The 21,268-nt window shown below is 48.6% G+C and overlaps 2 protein-coding genes across 2 annotated transcripts in view; one reads left to right on the forward strand and one right to left on the reverse strand.

The window, feature by feature from the left end:
* APOO (apolipoprotein O) overlaps positions 1-6,175 on the reverse strand; it is a 173,034-nt gene extending 166,859 nt beyond the window's left edge. Inside the window, exon 1 of the mRNA XM_063956231.1 lies at positions 6,071-6,175. Coding sequence (XP_063812301.1) covers positions 6,071-6,079 — 9 coding nt within the window. The 5' untranslated portion in view covers positions 6,080-6,175. The remainder of the gene's footprint in view (positions 1-6,070) is intronic.
* C2HXorf58 (chromosome 2 CXorf58 homolog) overlaps positions 6,136-21,268 on the forward strand; it is a 98,218-nt gene continuing 83,085 nt past the window's right edge. Inside the window, exons 1-2 of the mRNA XM_063956229.1 lie at positions 6,136-6,210; positions 8,324-8,566. Of these exons, the coding sequence (XP_063812299.1) occupies positions 8,349-8,566 (218 nt within the window). The 5' untranslated portion in view covers positions 6,136-6,210; positions 8,324-8,348. The remainder of the gene's footprint in view (positions 6,211-8,323; positions 8,567-21,268) is intronic.

Here is a 21,268-nt window from a genome sequence, read left to right on the forward strand (position 1 = left end):
TGTTTCTGTAGTGCAGGACTGCAGGGGAGAGTCAGGGAGCCGTCCTTCCAGCGGAGCTGTGAAAGAAAATGGCGCTTGTGTGCTGAGGAGAAAGGCTCCGCCCCCTTCACGGCGGCCTTTTCTCCCGCTTTTTTCAGGAAAACTGGCAGGGGTTAAATGCATCCATATAGCCCAGGAGCTATATGCATTTCTTTAGCCATATAAGGTTTTTACAGTGTTTTATTGCGTCTCAGGGCGCTCCCCCCCAGCGCCCTGCACCCTCAGTGCCCGGAGTGTGAAGTGTGCTGAGAGCAATGGCGCACAGCTGCAGTGCTGTGCGCTACCTTATTTGAAGACAGGAACGTCTTCTGCTGACGATTTCTCCGGACCTCTTCGCTCTTCTGGCTCTGTAAGGGGGCCGGCGGCGCGGCTCCGGGACCCATCCAGGCTGAACCTGTGATCGTCCCTCTGGAGCTAATGTCCAGTAGCCAAGAAGCCCAATCCACTCTGCACGCAGGTGAGTTCGCTTCTTCTCCCCTTAGTCCCACGATGCAGTGAGCCTGTTGCCAGCAGGACTCACTGAAAATAAAAAACCTATTTGAACTTTTACTTCTAAGCAGCTCAGGAGAGCCACCTAGCATGCACCCTTCTCGTTCGGGCACAAAAATCTAACTGAGGCTTGGAGGAGGGTCATAGGGGGAGGAGCCAGTGCACACCAGCTAGTCTAAAGCTTTTACTTTTGTGCCCAGTCTCCTGCGGAGCCGCTATTCCCCATGGTCCTTACGGAAGTCCCAGCATCCACTAGGACGTCAGAGAAAGGTAGTTTTGCAAAATTAAAGGGTCAACATCAACACCTGCCCATCAGTGGCAGGCAGTCATCGGCAGGAAAACATCCATATTCAGCACATGCACACAGGAGACATGTAGAAGTGTCATTTCTTTCAATGACCTCACTGGGTTTTCTGAATGTTAAACATTTTGACACAACTAAAATAGAAGTGTGAACAAACTCTTAGGGAGTGGAGCTGTAACGCAAAGTGAGCTTACAGAGACCCAACAATCCGTGCACACTGGAAGCATTGTGTATAGAGACGCTATACTGGCAGACCATATGTAATAGAGAGGACCATATGGAAATAAACAATTATTGGGAAGTGTGTAAGATATACAGTACATTGATGGTTTTTGGGATCTCGTTTTCATCAGTGTGTACCCAGCTTTACCTCCGCCCCTACTCATAAACAGACACTACCAAAACCTCTATCACATCAGCTAACCCAGCATATCGCTACTCTCTCATTCTGGGGGCAGAGAGCAAACAGGAATTAGAGCAAACATTGGTAAAACATCAACTCTTCACCATCGATAGAAAAACCATTGACCTCAGAACACCATGGTTTGCAAAACGCTGGACATCCATAGTGGAAGGTAATAATTCACTTTTTAATGGACCGCTGGTGAATTGGCAGGTTAACACAGAATTATGTATTTCCCCTTTATTATTGTTTATTAATAAGACACCACAATAATCCACAGCACCACATAATGGAGACATAGGACATAGCATACAAAATGCACAGAAGCAACAAGCAAAATGGAGAACATTCACAAATCACATATGTAACAATACCAAACAATAAAGTATTAAATGTAATGTGCAAGGTATACTGTACAACCTGGATGTGGAACAGAATATGGCAAGAGGCATGGCGGCAGATGGACAATGTGGAAAAGGAATTGCTGGAGCGATGACTGTTCTTGTGAGAGAATACAATCTTTAAAGTTTAGATCTGACAATGTGGAGTCCTAAGTGGTGTCAGTGTTGAGATTAGTGCCACTTAAATGTCACTCACGTAAAATAAGATTTTACTTACCGATAAATCTATTTCTCGTAGTCCGTAGTGGATGCTGGGACTCCGTAAGGACCATGGGGAATAGCGGCTCCGCAGGAGACAGGGCACAAAATAAAAGCTTAAGGATCAGGTGGTGTGCACTGGCTCCTCCCCCTATGACCCTCCTCCAAGCCTCAGTTAGGATACTGTGCCCGGACGAGCGTACATAATAAGGAAGGATATTGAATCCCGGGTAAGACTCATACCAGCCACACCAATCACACCGTACAACTTGTGATCTGAACCCAGTTAACAGTATGATAAACGCAAGGGAGCCTCTGAAAAGATGGCTCACAACAATAATAACCCGAATTTTTGTAACAATAACTATATACAAGTATTGCAGACAATCCGCACTAGGGATGGGCGCCCAGCATCCACTACGGACTACGAGAAATAGAATTACCGGTAAGTAAAATCTTATTTTCTCTGACGTCCTAGTGGATGCTGGGACTCCGTAAGGACCATGGGGATTATACCAAAGCTCCCAAACGGGCGGGAGAGTGCGGATGACTCTGCAGCACCGAATGAGAGAACTCCAGGTCCTCCTCAGCCAGGGTATCAAATTTGTAGAATTTAGCAAACGTGTTTGCCCCTGACCAAGTAGCTGCTCGGCAAAGTTGTAAAGCCGAGACCCCTCGGGCAGCCGCCCAAGATGAGCCCACTTTCCTTGTGGAATGGGCTTTTATTGATTTTGGCTGTGGCAGGCCTGCCACAGAATGTGCAAGCTGAATTGTACTACAAATCCAACGAGCAATCGTCTGCTTAGAAGCAGGGGCACCCAGCTTGTTGGGTGCATACAGGATAAACAGCGAGTCAGATTTTCTGACTCCAGCCGTCCTGGAAACATATATTTTTAAGGCCCTGACAACGTCAAGCAACTTAGAGTCCTCTAAGTCCCTGGTAGCCGCAGGTACCACAATAGGTTGGTTCATGTGAAATGCAGAAACCACCTTAGGTAGAAATTGAGGACGAGTCCTCAATTCCGCCCTGTCAGAATGAAAAATTAAGTAAGGGCTTTTATATGATAAAGCCGCCAATTCTGACACACGCCTGGCTGAAGCCAAGGCTAACAGCATCGACACCTTCCATGTGAGATATTTCAAGTCCACAGTGGAAAGTGGTTCAAACCAATGTGACTTTAGAAAACTCAACACCACGTTGAGATCCCAAGGTGCCACTGGAGGCACAAAAGGAGGCTGTATGTGCAGCACCCCTTTTACAAATGTCTGAACTTCAGGTACTGAAGCCAGTTCTTTCTGGAAGAAAATCGACAGGGCCGAAATTTGAACCTTAATGGACCCTAATTTTAGGCCCATAGACAGTCCTGTTTGCAGGAAATGAAGGAAACGACCCAGTTGAAATTCCTCTGTAGGGGCCCTCTTGGCCTCACACCACGCAACATATTTACGCCAAATGCGGTGATAATGTTTTGCGGTTACGTCCTTCCTGGCTTTGACCAGAGTAGGAATGACTTCTTCTGGAATGCCTTTTTCCCTCAGGATCCGGCGTTCAACCGCCATGCCGTCAAACGCAGCCGCGGTAAGTCTTGGAACAGACAAGGCCCCTGCAGTAGCAGGTCCTTTCTTAGAGGTAGAGGCCACGGTTCGTCCGTGAGCATCTCTTGAAGTTCCGGGTACCAAGTCCTTCTTGGCCAATCCGGGACCACGAGTATAGTTCTTACTCCTCTCCTTCTTATGATTCTCAGTACTTTTGGTATGAGAGGCAGAGGAGGGAACACATACACTGACTGGTACACCCACGGCGTTACCAGAGCGTCCACTGCTATTGCCTGAGGGTCCCTTGACCTGGCGCAATATCTGTCCAGTTTTTTGTTTAGACGTGACGCCATCATGTCCACCTTTGGTTTTTCCCAACGGTTTACAATCAGGTGGAAGACTTCTGGGTGAAGTCCCCACTCTCCCGGGTGAAGGTCGTGTCTGCTGAGGAAGTCTGCTTCCCAGTTGTCCACTCCCGGAATGAAAACTGCTGACAGTGCTATCACATGATTTTCCGCCCAGCGAAGAATCCTTGCAGCTTCTGCCATTGCCCTCCTGCTTCTCGTGCCGCCCTGTCTGTTTACGTGGGCGACTGACGTGATGTTGTCCGATTGGATCAACACCGCCTGACCCTGAAGCAGAGGTTTTGCTTGACTTAGGGCATTGTAAATGGCCCTTAGTTCCAGAATGTTTATATGAAGAGATGTTTCCATGCTTGACCACAGGCCCTGGAAATTCCTTCCCTGTGTGACTGCTCCCCAGCCTCTCAGGCTGGCATCCGTGGTTACCAGGATCCAATCCTGAATGCCAAATCTGCGGCCCTCTAGTAGATGAGCACTCTGCAGCCACCACAGGAGAGACACCCTTGTCCTTGGCGACAGGGTTATCCGCTGATGCATCTGCAGATGCGATCCGGACCATTTGTCCAGTAGATCCCACTGAAATGTTCTTGCATGGAATCTTCCGAATGGAATCGCTTCGTAAGAAGCCACCATTTTTCCCAGGACCCTCGTGCACTGATGCACTGAGACCTGGCCTGGTTTTAGGAGGTTCCTGACTAGCTCGGATAACTCCGTGGCCTTCTCCTCCGGGAGAAACACCTTCTTCTGGACTGTGTCCAGAATCATTCCTAGGAACAGTAGACGTGTCGTTGGAATCAGCTGCGATTTTGGAATATTTAGAATCCACCCGTGCTGACGTAACACTACCTGAGATAGTGTTACTCCGACTTCTAACTGTTCCCTGGATCTTGTTTAGATAAACGTGTGAGCGCCTTATCTACCCTAGGGGGTGTTTCCCAACGCGCCCTAACCTCTGGCGGGAAAGGATATAATGCTAATAATTTTTTAGAAATTAGCTGTTTTTTATCGGGGGAAACCCACGCTTTTTCACACACCTCATTTATTTCCTCTGACTCAGGAAAAACTATTGGTAGTTTTTTCTCACCCCACATAATACCCTTCTTTGTGGTACTTGTAGTGTCAGAAAGGTTCAATGCCTCTTTCATTGCCGTGATCATGTAACGTGTGGCCCTACTGGACATTACGTTTGTCTCGTCACCGTCGACACTAGACTCAGTATCTGTGTCAGGGTCTGTGTCGACCCACTGAGGTAACGGGCGTTTTCAATGCCTCTTATCCTAAACTAAACTTTTATTCTAAGCAGCTCAGGAGAGCCACCTAGATTGCACCCTTCTCGGCCGGGCACAAAAATCTAACTGAGGCTTGGAGGAGGGTCATAGGGGGAGGAGCCAGTGCACACCACCTGATCCTTAAGCTTTTATTTTGTGCCCTGTCTCCTGCGGAGCCGCTATTCCCCATGGTCCTTACGGAGTCCCAGCATCCACTAGGACGTCAGAGAAAATTTGGGATCCTTGTATATACTTGCTAGAATGCCTTCCACTATTCTCACATGAACTAAACTGCAGGCGCTATCTTTCTATTTAGCTACATAGAATGATTGATTAATCATCAACTCCTTTAATATAGCTTGCAGTAAATGGCCTCGCCCATCTCTCCTTGCAGCCCCTTCACCTCCATTCACTCCAAGCTGATGGGGGGCTCCCACTGCGAATGATGGTCAGACCACAGCAGTTTATTATATAGATTTGTGAAGTGGCAGAGAAGACAATACAGCAGGTGACCTGGTCATATAATAATTCAATTTAGAGTTATTATTCCAAAACCAGACAGCATGGAAAACTTATTTACTGCAATGTACGGTGTTCACAAAGTTTATAAACACATGAAGAAATTTCCCATTTACTATGTAAATAATGCCATGAATTGGGACAGTATTTCATTTTATGACAAACCTAGCACTTAACTATATATACACATACATATATATATAGACAAGTATTTGTGTTCCCATGTTATTCTCTACACCGCAGGGAATGTTAGCACATGTAAAATTAAACTGCTGCAGCTTTAATGACTGCATAATCCAGCAAGAGGCAACCTGTGGTTTACTGGCTAAAGTAGAACTACAAGTCCCAGCAAGGCATACTAGGACTTGTAGTTACAGGAGAGCTACAGGTCCCCCTGCCTGGCAGTGAAGCCGGGGTCACTGCTCCCTATGCGTGGGTAGTGTTATGAAGCCAGTCCCGGCCGCAGCTACACGGGGGATACCGCTGGGTGCACGTAACCCTCCCGGTACTGCCGTCTCCTTACTATACACATGCTCTCTCTCAGGTCTCACCTTGAACATGGCAGCGGAGGGGATGTCTGGTTGCAGCAGGAAGCCAGGCCGCGGTTTCCTTAGCAACGCACAAGCCCCAGCAACACACCGGCGACGGCGGATCGCGTGGGACAAAACATTTACAAGCGCAAGGCATAACCGTAAGTGTTACACAGCGCAGACACTACCTCGTATTGCTGTATGTGCCGTACATTCTTTAGCGTGTTACTGACCCTATCTGGCGACTGAGGAAATATGGCACATTCATTGCCATTATATAGGGAGAAAAGTCAGTGGTTCGGTGCTTTGCAACTGCAGACGCTGGGCTCTGCAAGGCTGTGTGAGGAGATCATGGTGACTTTTATTAGAGCAGGTTACGGTATACAGTCATTTATACCAGGTGTACATACCTCCCAACATGACCCTCTCCAGGAGGGACACAATGCTCTGCTTCTGTACTTTTCTGTAAATTTGTCATTGCTATCACCTGTTTTGAACAGGTTACTGGATAAGAAAGGTGTTTCAGCACAGGTGATGGCAATCATAAAGTAAGAGAAAAGTCCAGGAGCAGAGCATTCTGTCCCTCCTGGAGAGGGTCATGTTGGGAGGTATGCAGGTGTATAAAGTGGTACATCTGATTATTTATTTATCTATCCATCTAAAGGTGGGTACACACTAGGCGATGTGTTCGGTGAGTGATATCGCCTAGTGTGTCCCCCTCCCGGGCTGCCTGACGTGGGCATACAGACTGTGCAATATCACACAGTGATGTCACGCCGCTGCCGACCGGAGCATGCAGCTATGGACGATGAGTCCAAATTGAGCTGCATGCACAGCCGAGACCACCAGATGTATTAAGGTAGCGTCTAGATTCTCTTCGTGCAGAGGACCTTTCCCATAACCCCCTGGGTCCATGTCACAATCTATTTGGAATAGAAAAGTGTGGCGAGTGAAGCGAGACACCGAGCCCGATGCGTGGCGAGCGTCCAATGCTGCATAGAAGAAGAAAAAAAACCCCAGACGATCGGAGAACAAAGAAAACATTTAGGAGCTGTAAGGGCGGAAGTTCTCTCCTGCACACTCGTTTTGTCACGTCCAGGTACTTTGCACGAAGGCAACATAGACACAACCACTTGGAGACAGCATAAGGAAGTGATAAGTGCAAGGTGATAAACACACCAGCCAATCGGTTCCTAAGTGTTAATTTACATATTGGAGCTGATTGGCTGGTACGTTTATCACCTTGCACTTATCACTGGTTTATCATTTCCTAATGCCTTCTCCGGGTTAATACATCTGCCCCATAGCTCGTCATTTACAGTGTACATACACACTGCTCGTGTGTACAGGCCTTATCGATCGATCAGCGAACCCTCCAAAATGACCACTTTTATCAGGTACTTATGATTTGAGTCACCTGTGTTGAACTAGGTAATTGATGAGAAACCACAGGCAACTGCAATCATCAGTTGAGAAGGAAGTCCATGTGTAGGGTCTGGATAAGGCCTGTTCTATCTAAGTTAGGTGCATATTTATTAAATATTTGTAAGAATTCCCCCCAAAACAGAAGTTTCTGGAGAGTACCTGCAAATAATAAGGATCCTCCAGATGTACTATGGAGGGATCGCAGCAGATAGCTCCTCAATTTTCATTGCAATGTTTCTGTGGGGGCTTCTGTGCTGCCGTATTTACCAAGCTCAGGAATATGAAGCTTGGTCCTGATGGGTAACATCGATAGGCTACTATTTAGAAAACATTTCCAGATAGGGATCTCCTGAATCCCTCTCTGTCGCCCCTGGTGATGCACACACTGGTCGGCAGCCGTACATGCGCATTGGCTTCGGATGACCCAAACCAGAAAGCAGTGTGATAGCGTAACACCATCCCGCTGCTTCCAGCTCTGATAGCATAACGCTATCCTGAAGCTCCAGCTCAGCAAAACGCTATCCTGCTGCTTCCAGCTCCGCTTCCAGCTCCATGTCAGAATGGGATCTTATTAGAAATTGTCTCCTGGCAAGAGGGTTTTCACCAATTTGCATTAAAATATTAATTTGCCTATTCAGAATTTGGGGATAAAAATATACCCCTTAGGGGCGTAATTATTCATTATTGGGTTTTAGTTCTAAAGAAATTATTATAAAAAATTCTAATTTCTTATCGCCATTTACCACAGCAATAAGAAATTATTTATTGCCCAAATTTATTATAATGCACATGCAGGGACATGGGGGGGTCATTCAGACTTAATCACACGCTGCATTTTTTTTTTTGCAGCCGTGCGATCGGGTCTGAACAGCGCATGAGTGTGGCCCGCAATGCGCAGGCGCGTCGGCCGCCGCCGGGCAGTAACGAAGAAAGCGATCACACCGGCGATCGCAAGAAGATTGTCAGGCAGAAGGTGTTCGTGGGCGGCAACTCACCGTTTTCAGGGAGTGTCCGGAAAAACGCAGGCGTGCTCAGCTGTTCCGGAGGAGGATTCCTGACGTCACTACCTGTCCGGATCATCGCTGCGGCTGAGTAAGTCCTGGGCTGTGCAGAAACTGTACCCTGCAAAGCGCTTAACCCCTCCCCTGTAGGTGGCGATTACCTGGTCTCAGCAGTGCAAAGAATAGCCTGCGTGCGACTGAATTAGGCCCATGGTCCCTGTGAAGTGATCACTTTGCTTCATAGTGAGCCAATAGATGTCACTGTAAGGGATACTTGCCTACATTTGAAAAAACTTTTCAGGGAGATTGTGAAAGTTACCCATGAGCGCAACTTTTAAGTTTACATGTAGTGGCCTTACATCCACTGTATTGCCTTACATCCAAAAGTAAATGAGCCCCAAAGCAGTTACGTAGTTTGGCTTACAAATATATATATTTACATCTATAATATATGTTGCAGTAATTGCTCAGTAAGTTCTTCCCATACCTCCCAACTTTGATGTAGGATAAATAGGGACTCCTGCGTGGCGAAGTTGCGTCCACCTGGAAAAGGGGGCGTGGCTTCAGAGGGAAGGGGCGTGGTTTAACGATAAGTCCGCGACCACGAGCTATGCCCCCCATTTCTCTTACGTCTTAGAGGATGCTTGGGACTCCGTAAGGACCATGGGGATAGACGGGCTCCGCAGGAGACATGGGCACTTTAAGAAAGACTTTAGGTATGGGTGTGCACTGGCTCCTCCCTCTATGCCCCTCCTCCAGACCTCAGTTTACTACTGTGCCCAGAGGAGACTGGGTGCATTACAGGGAGCTCTCCTGAGTTTCCTGTCAGAAAGTATTTTGTTAGGTTTTTTATTGTCAGGGAGCCTGCTGGCAACAGACTCCCTGCATCGAGGGACTGAGGGGAGAGAAGCAGACTTACTTCTGTGAGTTTCAAGGCTTTGCTTCTTAGGCTACTGGACGCCATTAGCTCCAGAGGGATCGGTACGCAGGTCTCACCCTCGCCGTCCGTCCCAGTGCCGCGCCGCCGTCCTCCTCGCAGAGCCGGAAGATAGAAGCCGGGTGAGTATGAGAAGTAAGAAGACTTCAGAGGCGGCAGAAGATTCAGATCTTCACTGAGGTAACGCACAGCAGTAAAGCTGTGCGCCATTGCTCCCACACAGGCAGACACTGTAAGGGTGCAAGGCGCAGGGGGGGCGCCCTGGGCAGCAATAAACCTCGTTTTCTGGCAAAAGTATATATATATAGCTGGGCACTGTATATATAAAGAGCCCCAGCCAGGTTTTTTACATATTTGAGCGGGACAGAAGCCCGCCGCTGAGGGGGCGGGGCTTCTTCCTCAGCACTCACCAGCGTCATTTTCTCCACAGCACAGCGCTGAGAGGAAACTCCCCGGACTCTCCCCTGCTTATCCACGGTGAAAGAGGGTTTTAAAGAAGGGGGGGGCACATATTTGGCGCAATATACAGATTACAGCGCTATCTAGGTAAACATATTGTGTTTTTTCCTGGGTCATATAGCGCTGGGTGTGTGCTGGCATACTCTCTCTCTGTCTCTCCAAAGGGCCTTTGTGGGGGAACTGTCTTCGGATAAGAGGATTCCCTGAGTGTGTGGTGTGTCGGTACGCGCGTGTCGACATGTCTGAGGTAGAAGGCTTTCCGGGGGAGGAGGAGGAGAAAATGAATGTGGTGTCTCCGTCGACAACGCCGACACCTGACTGGATGGATATGTGGAATGTTTTAAGTGCTAATGTAAATTTATTGCACAAAAGATTAGACAAAGCGGAAGCTAGGGAACAGCCAGGGAATCAACCCATGTCTGTCTCTATGTCGCAGGGACCTTCGGGGTCTCAAAAGCACCCACTATCCCAAATAGTAGACACAGATACCGACACGGATTCTGACTCCAGTGTCGACTACGATGATGCAAAGTTACAGCCAAAATTGGCTAAATGTATTCGATATATGATTATTGCAATAAAAGATGTTTTGCATATCACAAAGGAACCCCCTGTCCCTGACACGAGGGTACACATGTATAAGTAAAAGAAACCTGAAGTAACCTTTCCTCCCTCACATGAGCTGAACGAGTTATGTGAAAAAGCTTGGGAATCTCCAGACAAAAAACTGCAGATTCCCAAAAGGATTCTTATGGCGTATCCTTTCCCGCCAAAGGACAGGATACGGTGGGAATCCTCCCTTAGGGTGGACAAAGCGTTGACACGCTTATCCAAGAAGGTAGCGCTGCCATCCCAGGATACGACTACCCTCAGGGATCCTGCTGATCGCAAGCAGGAGGTTACCTTGAAGTCCATTTACACGCATTCAGGTACCTTACTCAGACCGGCTATTGCGTCGGCCTGGGTGTGTAGCGCTGTAGCAGCATGGACGGATACCTTATCAGCGGAAATTTAAACCCTGGATAAGGATACCATCTTATTGACCCTAGGACATATAAAAGATGCTGTCTTATATATGAGAGATGCTCAAAGAGACATTGGTCTATTGTGTTCTAGAATCAACGCTATGTCGATTTCTGCTAGACGAGTCCTAGGGACCCGGCAATGGACAGGTGATGCCGACTCAAAAAGGCATATGGAGGTTTTACCTTACAAGGGTGAGGAATTGTTTGGAGAAGGTCTCTCGGACCTGGTCTCCACAGCTACAGCTGGTAAATCCAATTTATTGCCTTATATTCCCTCACAGCCTTAAGAAAGCGCCACATTATCAGATGCAGTCCTTTCGGTTACAGAGAAACAAGAAAGTACGAGGTGCGTCCTTTCTTGCCAGAGGTAAGGGCAGAGGAAAGAAGCTGCACAACACAGCTAGTTCCCAGGAACAGAAGCCCTCCCCGGCCTCCGCTACGGGAGTCCGCCCCAGTGGGGGCACGTCTTCGACTTTTCAGCCACATCTGGGTTCACTCACAGATGGATCCCTGGGCAGTAGAAATTGTTTCTCAGGGTTACAAGCTGGAATTCGAAGAGGTGCCTCCTCGCCAGTTTTTCAAATCGGCCCTGCCAGCTTCTCCCTCAGAAAGGGAGTTAGTGTTAAATGCAATTCACAAATTGTATCTTCAACAGGTGGTGGTCAAGGTTCCCCTACTGCACAAGGGAGGGGATATTACTCAACCCTGTTTGTAGTCCCGAAACCGGATGGTTCGGTCAGACCCATTTTAAATTTAAAATCCCTGAACCTATACTTGAAAAGGTTCAAGTTCAAGGTGGAATCACTCAGAGCGGTCATCGCCAGCCTGGAAGGGGGGGATTTTATGGTATCCCTAGACATAAAGGATGCATACCTTCATGTTCCAATATATCCACCTCATCAGGCGTACCTGAGATTTGTGGTAAAGGATTGTCATTACCAATTTCAGACGTTGCCGTTTGGGCTTTCCACAGCCCCGAGGATTTTCACCAAGGTAATGGCGGAAATGATGGTGCTCCTGCGCAAGCAGGGGGTCACAATTATCCCGTACTTGGACGATCTCCTCATAAAAGCGAGATCAAGAGAGCAGTTGCTGAGCAAGCGTGTCACTTTCACTGAGAGTGTTACAGCAACACGGCTGGATTCTCCATATCCCGAAGTCGCAGCTGGTTCCTACGACTTGTCTGACCTTCTTGGACATGATTCTGGATACGGACCAGAAAAGGGTTTATCTTCCAACGGAAAAGGCTCAAGAACTCATGACTCTGGTCAGGAACCTATTGAAACCAAAACAGGTGTCAGTGCATCACTGCACTCGAGTCCTGGGAAAGATGGTGGCATCTTACGAGGCCATTCCGTTCGGCAGGTTCCATGCGAGGACCTTCCAATGGGACCTACTGGACAAGTGGTCCGGGTCACATCTACAGATTCATCGGTTGATCACACTGTCCCCCAGGGCCAGGGTATCTCTCCTGTGGTGGCTGCAGAGTACTCACCTTCTAGAGGGCCGCAGGTTCGGCATTCAGGACTGGGTTCTGGTGACCACGGACGCGAGCCTCCGAGGTTGGGGAGCAGTCACACAAGGAAGAAACTTCCAGGGTCTTTGGTCAAGTCAAGTCAAGAAACTTGTCTTCACATCAATGTCCTGGAGCTGAGGGCCATATACAACGCCCTTCGTCAAGCCGAGACCTTGCTTCACGACTTACCAGTTCTGATCCAGTCAGACAACATCACCGCAGTGGCTCATGTAAACCGCCAGGGCGGCACAAGGAGCAGAGTGGCAATGGCGGAAGCCACCAGGATTCTACGCTGGGCGGAAAATCATGTAAGCGCACTGTCAGCAGTGTTCATTCCGGGAGTGGACAACTGGGAAGCAGACTTCCTCAGCAGACACGACCTGCATCCAGGAGAGTGGGGACTTCATCAGGAAGTCTTCGCACAGATTGCAAGTCAGTGGGGACTGCCCCAGATAGACATGATGGCGTCCCGCCTCAACAAAAAGCTGAAGAGGTATTGCGCCAGGTCAAGAGACCCTCAGGCGGTAGCTGTGGACGCCCTAGTGACACCGTGGGTGTTCCAGTCGGTCTATGTGTTTCCTCCTCTTCCTCTCATCCCAAAGGTGTTGAGAATAATAAGAAAAAGAGGAGTACAGACAATTCTCATTGTTCCAGATTGGCCACGAAGGGCCTGGTATGCGGATCTGCAGGAGATGCTCACAGAAGATCCGTGGCCTCTTCCTCTAAGACAGGACCTGTTGCAACAGGGACCCTGTCTGTTCCAAGACTTACCGCGGCTGCGTTTGACGGCATGGCGGTTGAACGCCGGATCCTAGCGGAAAAGGGCATTCCGGATGAGGTCATTCCTACTCTGATAAAGGCTAGGAAGGACGTGACAGCTAAACATTATCACCGTATATGGCGAAAATATGTTTCTTGGTGTGAGGCCAGGAATGCTCCTACGGAAGAATTCCATCTGGGCCGTTTCCTTCACTTCCTACAGACTGGAGTGAATTTGGGCCTAAAATTAGGCTCCATTAAGGTTCAGATTTCGGCCTTATCCATTTTCTTTCAAATAGAATTGGCTTCTCTCCCAGAAGTACAGACTTTTGTGAAGGGAGTGCTGCATATTCAGCCTCCTTTTGTACCTCCGGTGGCGCCTTGGGACCTTAACGTGGTGTTGAGTTTCCTTAAGTCGCACTGGTTTGAACCACTTAAAACAGTGGAGTTAAAATATCTCACTTGGAAAGTGGTCATGTTGTTAGCCTTGGCTTCGGCTAGGCGAGTGTCGGAATTGGCGGCTTTGTCTCATAAAAGCCCCTTTCTAGTTTTCCATATGGATAGAGCGGAATTGCGGACCCGTCCTCAATTGTTGCCTAAGGTGGTGTCATCTTTTCATATGAACCAACCTATTGTGGTGCCTGTGGCTACACGAGACTTGGAGGATTCCGAGTCCCTTGATGTGGTCAGGGCTTTGAAAATTTACGTGGCCAGAACGGCTAGAGTCAGAAAAACAGAAGCGCTGTTTGTCCTGTATTCAGCCAACAAGGTTGGCGCTCCTGCTTCAAAGCAGACTATTGCTCGCTGTATCTGTAACACGATTCAGCAGACACATGCGACGGCTGGATTGCCGTTACCAAAATCGGTCAAGGCCCATTCCACTAGGAAGGTGGGCTCGTCTTGGGCGGCTACCCGAGGGGTCTCGGCACTACAGCTGTGCCGAGCTGCTACTTGGTCGGGTTCAAACACCTTTGCAAAGTTCTATAAGTTTGATACCCTGGCTGAGGTGGACCTCCTGTTTGCTCAATCGGTGCTGCAGAGTCATCCGCACTCTCCCGCCCGTTTGGGAGCTTTAGTATTATCCCCATGGTCCTTACGGAGTCCCCAGCATCCTCTAGGACGTAAGAGAAAATAAGATTTTAAACCTACCGGTAAATCTTTTTCTCGTAGTCCGTAGAGGATGCTGGGTGCCCGTCCCAGGTGCGGACTACTTCTGCAAGACTTGTATATAGTTTTGCTTATATAAGGGTTATGTTATAGTTTTCATCGGTCTCCGACTGATGCTATGTTGTTTTTTCATACTGTTAACTGGTTAGTTTATCACAAGTTATACGGTGTGATTGGTGTGACTGGTATGAATCTTGCCTTTGGTTTAACAAAAATCCTTTCCTCATACTGTCCGTCTCCTCTGGGCACAGTTTCTCTAACTGAGGTCTGGAGGAGGGGCACAGAGGGAGGAGCCAGTGCACACCCATACCTAAAGTCTTTCTTAAAGTGCTCATGTCTCCTGCGGAGCCCGTCTATCCCCATGGTCCTTACGGAGTCCCCAGCATCCTCTACGGACTACGAGAAAAAGATTTACCGGTAGGTTTAAAATCTTATTTTCCAGTGACTGTGGGAGCATGGCCAGCGCTCTGTGAGCTGCTGGCATGCCCCCTGTCCCTCTGTCTCCGTGAATAGACTCTGTGTGCACATGTGCACAGCGTCTATTCACCGCTACACTACAGCAGAGCAGCGAGTGACAGTGAACCTCCCAACTGCCCCCCCCCACTACACTACGGCCCGCGGGTGGGACAGTTAAAAAAAGACGGGACTGACCCACGAAAATCAGGACAATTGGGTGGTATGTCTTCTTGTTGATGACAATACACTGGCACTTTTCAGAACTTGGTTGTGTATTGTGTTTTACCCACAAGTGGTTCCATAGCAGTGGCCGTGTAAAATCTTACGTTAAAATGCATGTAGCCATGGGGATCATTGTGCCTTATAACCAATACAGGGAAATAGCACTGATGATTCCATTTTAATTTATGTATCTGATTTCTGTTTATCCCCAAGTATATAACCTCTACATAATGAGGATAAGGTGCAATCAGGGAGATTTTTTAGGCTCTTCAGAGAGACAGGGAGATTGCTGCTATTTCAGGGAGTCTCCCTGACAATCAGGGAGAGTTGGCAAGTATGCTTTTGGGCCAGCCCATCTGCCTTTTCTCTAACGTCCTAAGTGGATGCTGGGGACTCCGTCAGGACCATGGGGTGTAGCGGCTCCGCAGGAGACAGGGCACAATAATAAAAGCTTTAGGATCAGGTGGTGTGCACTGGCTCCTCCCCCTATGACCCTCCTCCAAGCCTCAGTTAGATTTTTGTGCCCGGCCGAGAAGGGTGCAATCTAGGTGGCTCTCCTGAGCTGCTTAGAATAAAAGTTTAAGTTAGGTTTTTTATTTTCAGTGAGTCCTGCTGGCAACAGGCTCACTGCTACGAGGGACTTAGGGGAGAGAAGTAAACTCACCTGCGTGCAGGATGGATTTGCTTCTTAGGCTACTGGACACCATTAGCTCCAGAGGGAGTCGGAACACAGGTCTCACCCTGGGGTTCGTCCCGGAGCCGTGCCGCCGACCCCCCTTGCAGATGCCGAAGTTGAAGAGGTCCAGAGGTCCAGAAACAGGCGGCAGAAGACTTTCAGTCTTCATAAGGTAGCGCACAGCACTGCAGCTGTGCGCCATTGTTGTCAGCACACTTCATACCAGCGGTCACTGAGGGTGCAGGGCGCTGGGGGGGGCGCCCTGGGCAGCAATGTATTATACCTTTTTTATGGCTAAAATACATCACATATAGCCCTTGAGGCTATATGGATGTATTTAACCCCTGCCAGATCTCACAAACTTCGGGAGAAGAGCCCGCCGTTTTAGGGGGCGGGGCCTATTCTCCTCAGCACACGGCGCCATTTTCCTGCTCAGCTCTGCTGTGAGGAAGGCTCCCAGGCTCTCCCCTGCACTGCACTACAGAAACAGGGTTAAAACAGAGAGGGGGGGCACTTATTTGGCGATATGATTACATATGTGAAAATGCTATAAGGGAAAACACTTGTATAAGGGGTTGTCCCTGTATAATTATAGCGTTTTTGGTGTGTGCTGGCAAACTCTCCCTCTGTCTCCCCAAAGGGCTAGTGGGGTCCTGTCCTCTATCAGAGCATTCCCTGTGTGTGTGCTGTGTGTCGGTACGTGTGTGTCGACATGTAGGAGGACGATGTTGGTGAGGAGGCGGAGCAAATTGCCTGTATTGGTGATGTCACTCTCTAGGGAGTCGACACCGGAATGGATGGCTTATTTAGGAATTACGTGATAATGTCAACACGATGCAAGGTCGGTTGACGACATGAGACGGCCGGCAAACAAATTAGTACCTGTCCAGGCGTCTCAGACACCGTCAGGGGCTTGTAAAAACGCCCATTTACCTCAGTCGGTCGACACAGACACGGACACTGACTTCAGTGTCGACGGTGAAGAAACAAACGTATTTTCCTTTAGGGCCACACGTTACATGTTAAGGGCAATGAAGGAGGTGTTACATATTTCTGATACTACAAGTACCACAAATAAGGGTATTATGTAGGGTGGGAATAATCTACTTGTAGTTTTTCCTGAATCAGATAAATTAAAGTGTGTGATGATACGTGGGTTTCCTCCGATAGAAAATTATTGGAGGTATACCCTTTCCCGCCAGAAGTGAGGGCGAGTTGGGAAACACACCTTAGGGTGCATAAGGCGCTCACACGCTTATAAAAACAAGTGGCGTTACTGTCTCCAGATACGGCCGCCCTCAAAGAGCCAGCTGATAGGAAGCTGAAAAATATCCTAAAAAGTATATACACACATACTGGTGTTATACTACGACCAGCAATCGCCTCAGCCTGGATGTGCAGCGCTGGGGGGGCTTGGTCGGATTTCCTGACTGAAAATATTGATACCCTTGACAGGAACAATATTTTATTGACTATAGAGCATTTTAAGGATGCATTTCTATATATGCGAGATGCGCAGAGGGATATTTGCATTCTGGCATCAAGAGTAGATGTGATGTCCATATCTGCCAGACGATGTTTATAGACCCGACAGTGGTCAGGTGATGCAGATTCCAGACGGCACATGGAAGTATTGCCGTATAAAGGGGCGGTCCATCGGACCTGGTGGCCATGGCAACAGCTGGAAAATCCACTTTTGTTACCCCAAGTCACATCTCAGCAGAAAAGGACACAGTCTTTTCAGTCTCAGTCCTTTCGTACCCATAAAGGCAGGCGGGCAAAAGGCCAGTCATATCTGCCCAGGGTTAGAGGAAAGGGAAGAAGACTGCAGCAGGCAGCCCATTCCCAGGAACAGAAGTCCTCCACAGCTTCTGCCAAGTCCGCAGCATGACGCTGGGGCCATACAAGCGGACTCAGGTGCGGTGGGGGGTCATCTCAAGAGTTTCAGCACGCAGTGGGCTCACTCGCAAGTGGACTCCTGGATCCTACACGTAGTATCCCAGGTGTACATTGGAAATTCGAGACGTCTTCCCCTCACAAGTTCCTGAAGTCTGCTTTACCAACGTCTCCCTCCGACAGGGAGGCGGTATTGGAAAAAAATTCACAGGCTGTATTCCCAGCAGGTGATAATCAAAGTACCCCTCCTACAACAAGGGAAGGGGTATTATTCCACACTATATTGTGGTACTGAAGCCAAACGGCTCGGTGAGATCTAAAAGATTTGAACAATTACATACAAGGGTTCAAATCAAGATGGAGTCACTCAGAGCAGTGATAGCGAACCAGGACGATATGGTGTCACTGGATATCAGGGACGCTTACCTACATGTCCAAATTTTGCCCTTCTCACCAAGGGTATCTCAGGTTCGTGGTACAGAACTGTCACTATCAGTTCAGACGCTGCCGTTTGGATTGTCCACGGCACCCCGGGTCTTTACCATGGTAATGGCCGAAATGATGATTCTTCCTAAAAGAAATATGGACGCTTTCCTGATAAGGGCAAGGTCCAGAGAACAGTTGGCGGTCGGAGTAGCACTATCTCAAGTAGTTCTACGACAGCACGAGTGGATTCTAAATATTCCAAAATCGCAGCTTTTTCCGACGACACGTCTAATGTTCCTAGGAATGATTCTGGACACAGTCCAGAAAAGGATGTTTTCTCCCGGAGAAGAAGACCAGGGAGTTATCCGAGCTAGTCAGGAACCTCCTAAAATCAGGAAAAGTATCAGTGCATCATTGCACAAAGGTCCTGTGAAAAATGGTGGTTTCTTACAAAGCGATCCCATTCGGTAGATTTCACGCAAGAACCTTTCAGTGGAATCTGCTGGGAAAATGGTCCGGATCGCATCTTCAGATGCATCAGCGGATAACCCTGTCTCCAAGGACAAGGGTGTTTTCTTCTGCGGTGGCTGCAGAGTGCTCATCTATGAAAGGGCCGCAGATTCGACATTCAGGACTGGGTCCTGGTGACCACGGATGCCAGCCTGAGTGGCTGGGGAGCAGTCACACAAGGAAAAAATTTCCAGGGAGTGTGATCAAGTCTGGAGACTTCTCTCCACATAAATATACTGGAGCTAAGGGCAATTTACAAGGCTCTAAGCTTAGCAAGACCTCTGCTTCAAGGTCAGCCGGTATTGATCCAGTGGGACAACATCACGGCAGTCGCCCACGTAAACAGGGCGGCACATGAAGCAGGAGGGAAATGGCAGAAACTGCAAGGATTCTTCGCTGGGCGAAAAATCATGTGATAACACTCTCAGCAGTGTTAATTCCGGGAGTGGAAAACTAGGAAGCAAACTTCCTCAGCAGCCATAACCTCCACCCGGGAGAGTGGGGACTTCAGCGGGAAGTCTTCCACATGATTGTAAACCGTTGGGAAAAACCAAAGGTGGACATGATGGCGTCCCGCCTGAACAAAAAACTAGACAAATATTGCGCCAGGTCAAGGGACCCTCAGGCAATAGCGGTGGACGCTCTGGTAACACTGTGGGTGTACCAGTCAGGGTATGTGTTCCCTCCTATGCATCTCATACCAAAAGTACTGAGAATCATAAGAAGGAGATGAGTAAGAACGATACTCGTGGTTCCGGATGGGTCAAGAAGGACTTGGTACCCGGAACTTCAAGAGATGCTCACGGAAGAACCGTGGCCTCTACCTTTAAGAAAGGACCTGCTCCAGCAGGGGCCTTGTCTGTTCCAAGACTTACCGCGGCTGCGTTTGACGGCATGGCAGTTGAACGCCGGATCCTGAAAGGGCATTCCAGATGAAGTCATCCCTACCCTGGTCGAAGCCAGGAAGGATGTAACCGCAAAACATTTTCACCGCATTTGGCGAAAATATGTTGCGTGGTGTGAGGCCAAGAAGGTCCCTACAGAGGAATTCCAACTGGGTCGTTTCCTACATTTCCTGAAAACAGGACTGTCTATGGGCCTAAAATTAGGGTCCATTAAGGTTCAAATTTCGACCCTGTCAAATTTCTTCCAGAAAGGACTGGCTTCAGTGCCTGAAGTTCAGACGTTTGTAAAAGGGGTACTGCATATACAGCCTCCTTTTGTGCCCCCAGTGGCACCTTGGGATCTCAATGTTGTTTTGAGTTTCCTAAAGTCACATTGGTTTGATCCACTCACCACTGTGGAATTAAAATATTTCACATGGAAGGTGAAGATTCTATTAGCCCTGGCTTCAGCCAGGCGTGTGTCAGAATGGGCGGCTTTATCATATAAAAGCCCTTACTTAATTTTTCATTCTGACAGGGCAGAATTGAGGACTCGTCCTCAATTTCTCCTTAAGGTGTTTTCTGTTTTTCACATGAACCAACCTATTGTGGTACCTGCGGCTACTAGGGACTTGGAGGACTCCAAGTTACTTGACGTTGTCAGGGCCCTGAAAATATATGTTTCCAGGACGACTGGAGTCAGAAAATCTGACTCGCTGTTTAACCTGTATGCACCCAACAAGATGGGTGTTCCTGCTTCTAAGCAGACGATTGCTCGCTGGATTTGTAGTACAATTCAGTTTGCACATTCTGTGGCAGGCTTGCCACAGCCAAAATCAGTAAAAGCCCATTCCACAAGGAAGTGGGCTCATCTTGGGCGGCTGCCCGAGGGGTCTCGGCTTTACAACTTTGCCGAGCTGCTACTTGGTCAGGGGCAGACCCTGACTGAGGAGGACCTGGAGTTCTCTCATTCGGTGCTGCAGAGTCATCCGCACTCTCCCGCCCGTTTGGGAGCTTTGGTATAATCCCCATGGTCCTGACGGAGTCCCCAGCATCCACTTAGGACGTTAGAGAAAATAAGAATTTACTTACCGATAATTCTATTTCTCGTAGTCCGTAGTGGATGCTGGGCGCCCATCCCAAGTGCGGATTGTCTGCAATACTTGTACATAGTTATTGTTACAAAAATCGGGTTATTCTTGTTGTGAGCCATCTTTTCAGAGGCTCCTTCGTTGTTATCATACTGTTAACTGGGTTCAGATCACAGGTTGTACGGTGTGATTGGTGTGGCTGGTATGAGTCTTACCCGGGATTCAATATCCTTCCTTATTATGCACGCTCGTCCGGGCACAGTATCCTAACTGAGGCTTGGAGGAGGGTCATAGGGGGAGGAGCCAGTGCACACCACCTGATCCTAAAGCTTTTATTATTGTGCCCTGTCTCCTGCGGAGCCGCTAAACCCCATGGTCCTGACGGAGTCCCCAGCATCCACTACGGACTACGAGAAATAGAATTATCGGTAAGTAAATTCTTATTATTTTTTCCCTAGTCCCTTTCATGTGTGACTCTGCTTCTCCTACCTTTGTCCCATGTAGCTTCTGCTCACTCTCCCCTTACTTTCTGTAGTACCACCACCACCATTACAACAGGTTGGGTACGGGATGACGGCAGTCGGGGGCCCGGAAGTCAGAATACAGACACCAGCATCCCAACTGCCTAATATCCCGACAGGGGTGCTAATCTAAACTAACCCTAACCCCCCCACCCCCTGCAGCCTAACCCTAGCCCTCCCCTCCCACAGCCTAACCCTACCCCTCTGCAGCCTAACCCTAGCCCTCCCCTCCCACAGCCTCACCCTAC

This window comes from Pseudophryne corroboree, chromosome 2 (genome assembly GCF_028390025.1).
Source record: "Pseudophryne corroboree isolate aPseCor3 chromosome 2, aPseCor3.hap2, whole genome shotgun sequence".
NCBI classification, from domain to species: domain Eukaryota; kingdom Metazoa; phylum Chordata; class Amphibia; order Anura; family Myobatrachidae; genus Pseudophryne; species Pseudophryne corroboree.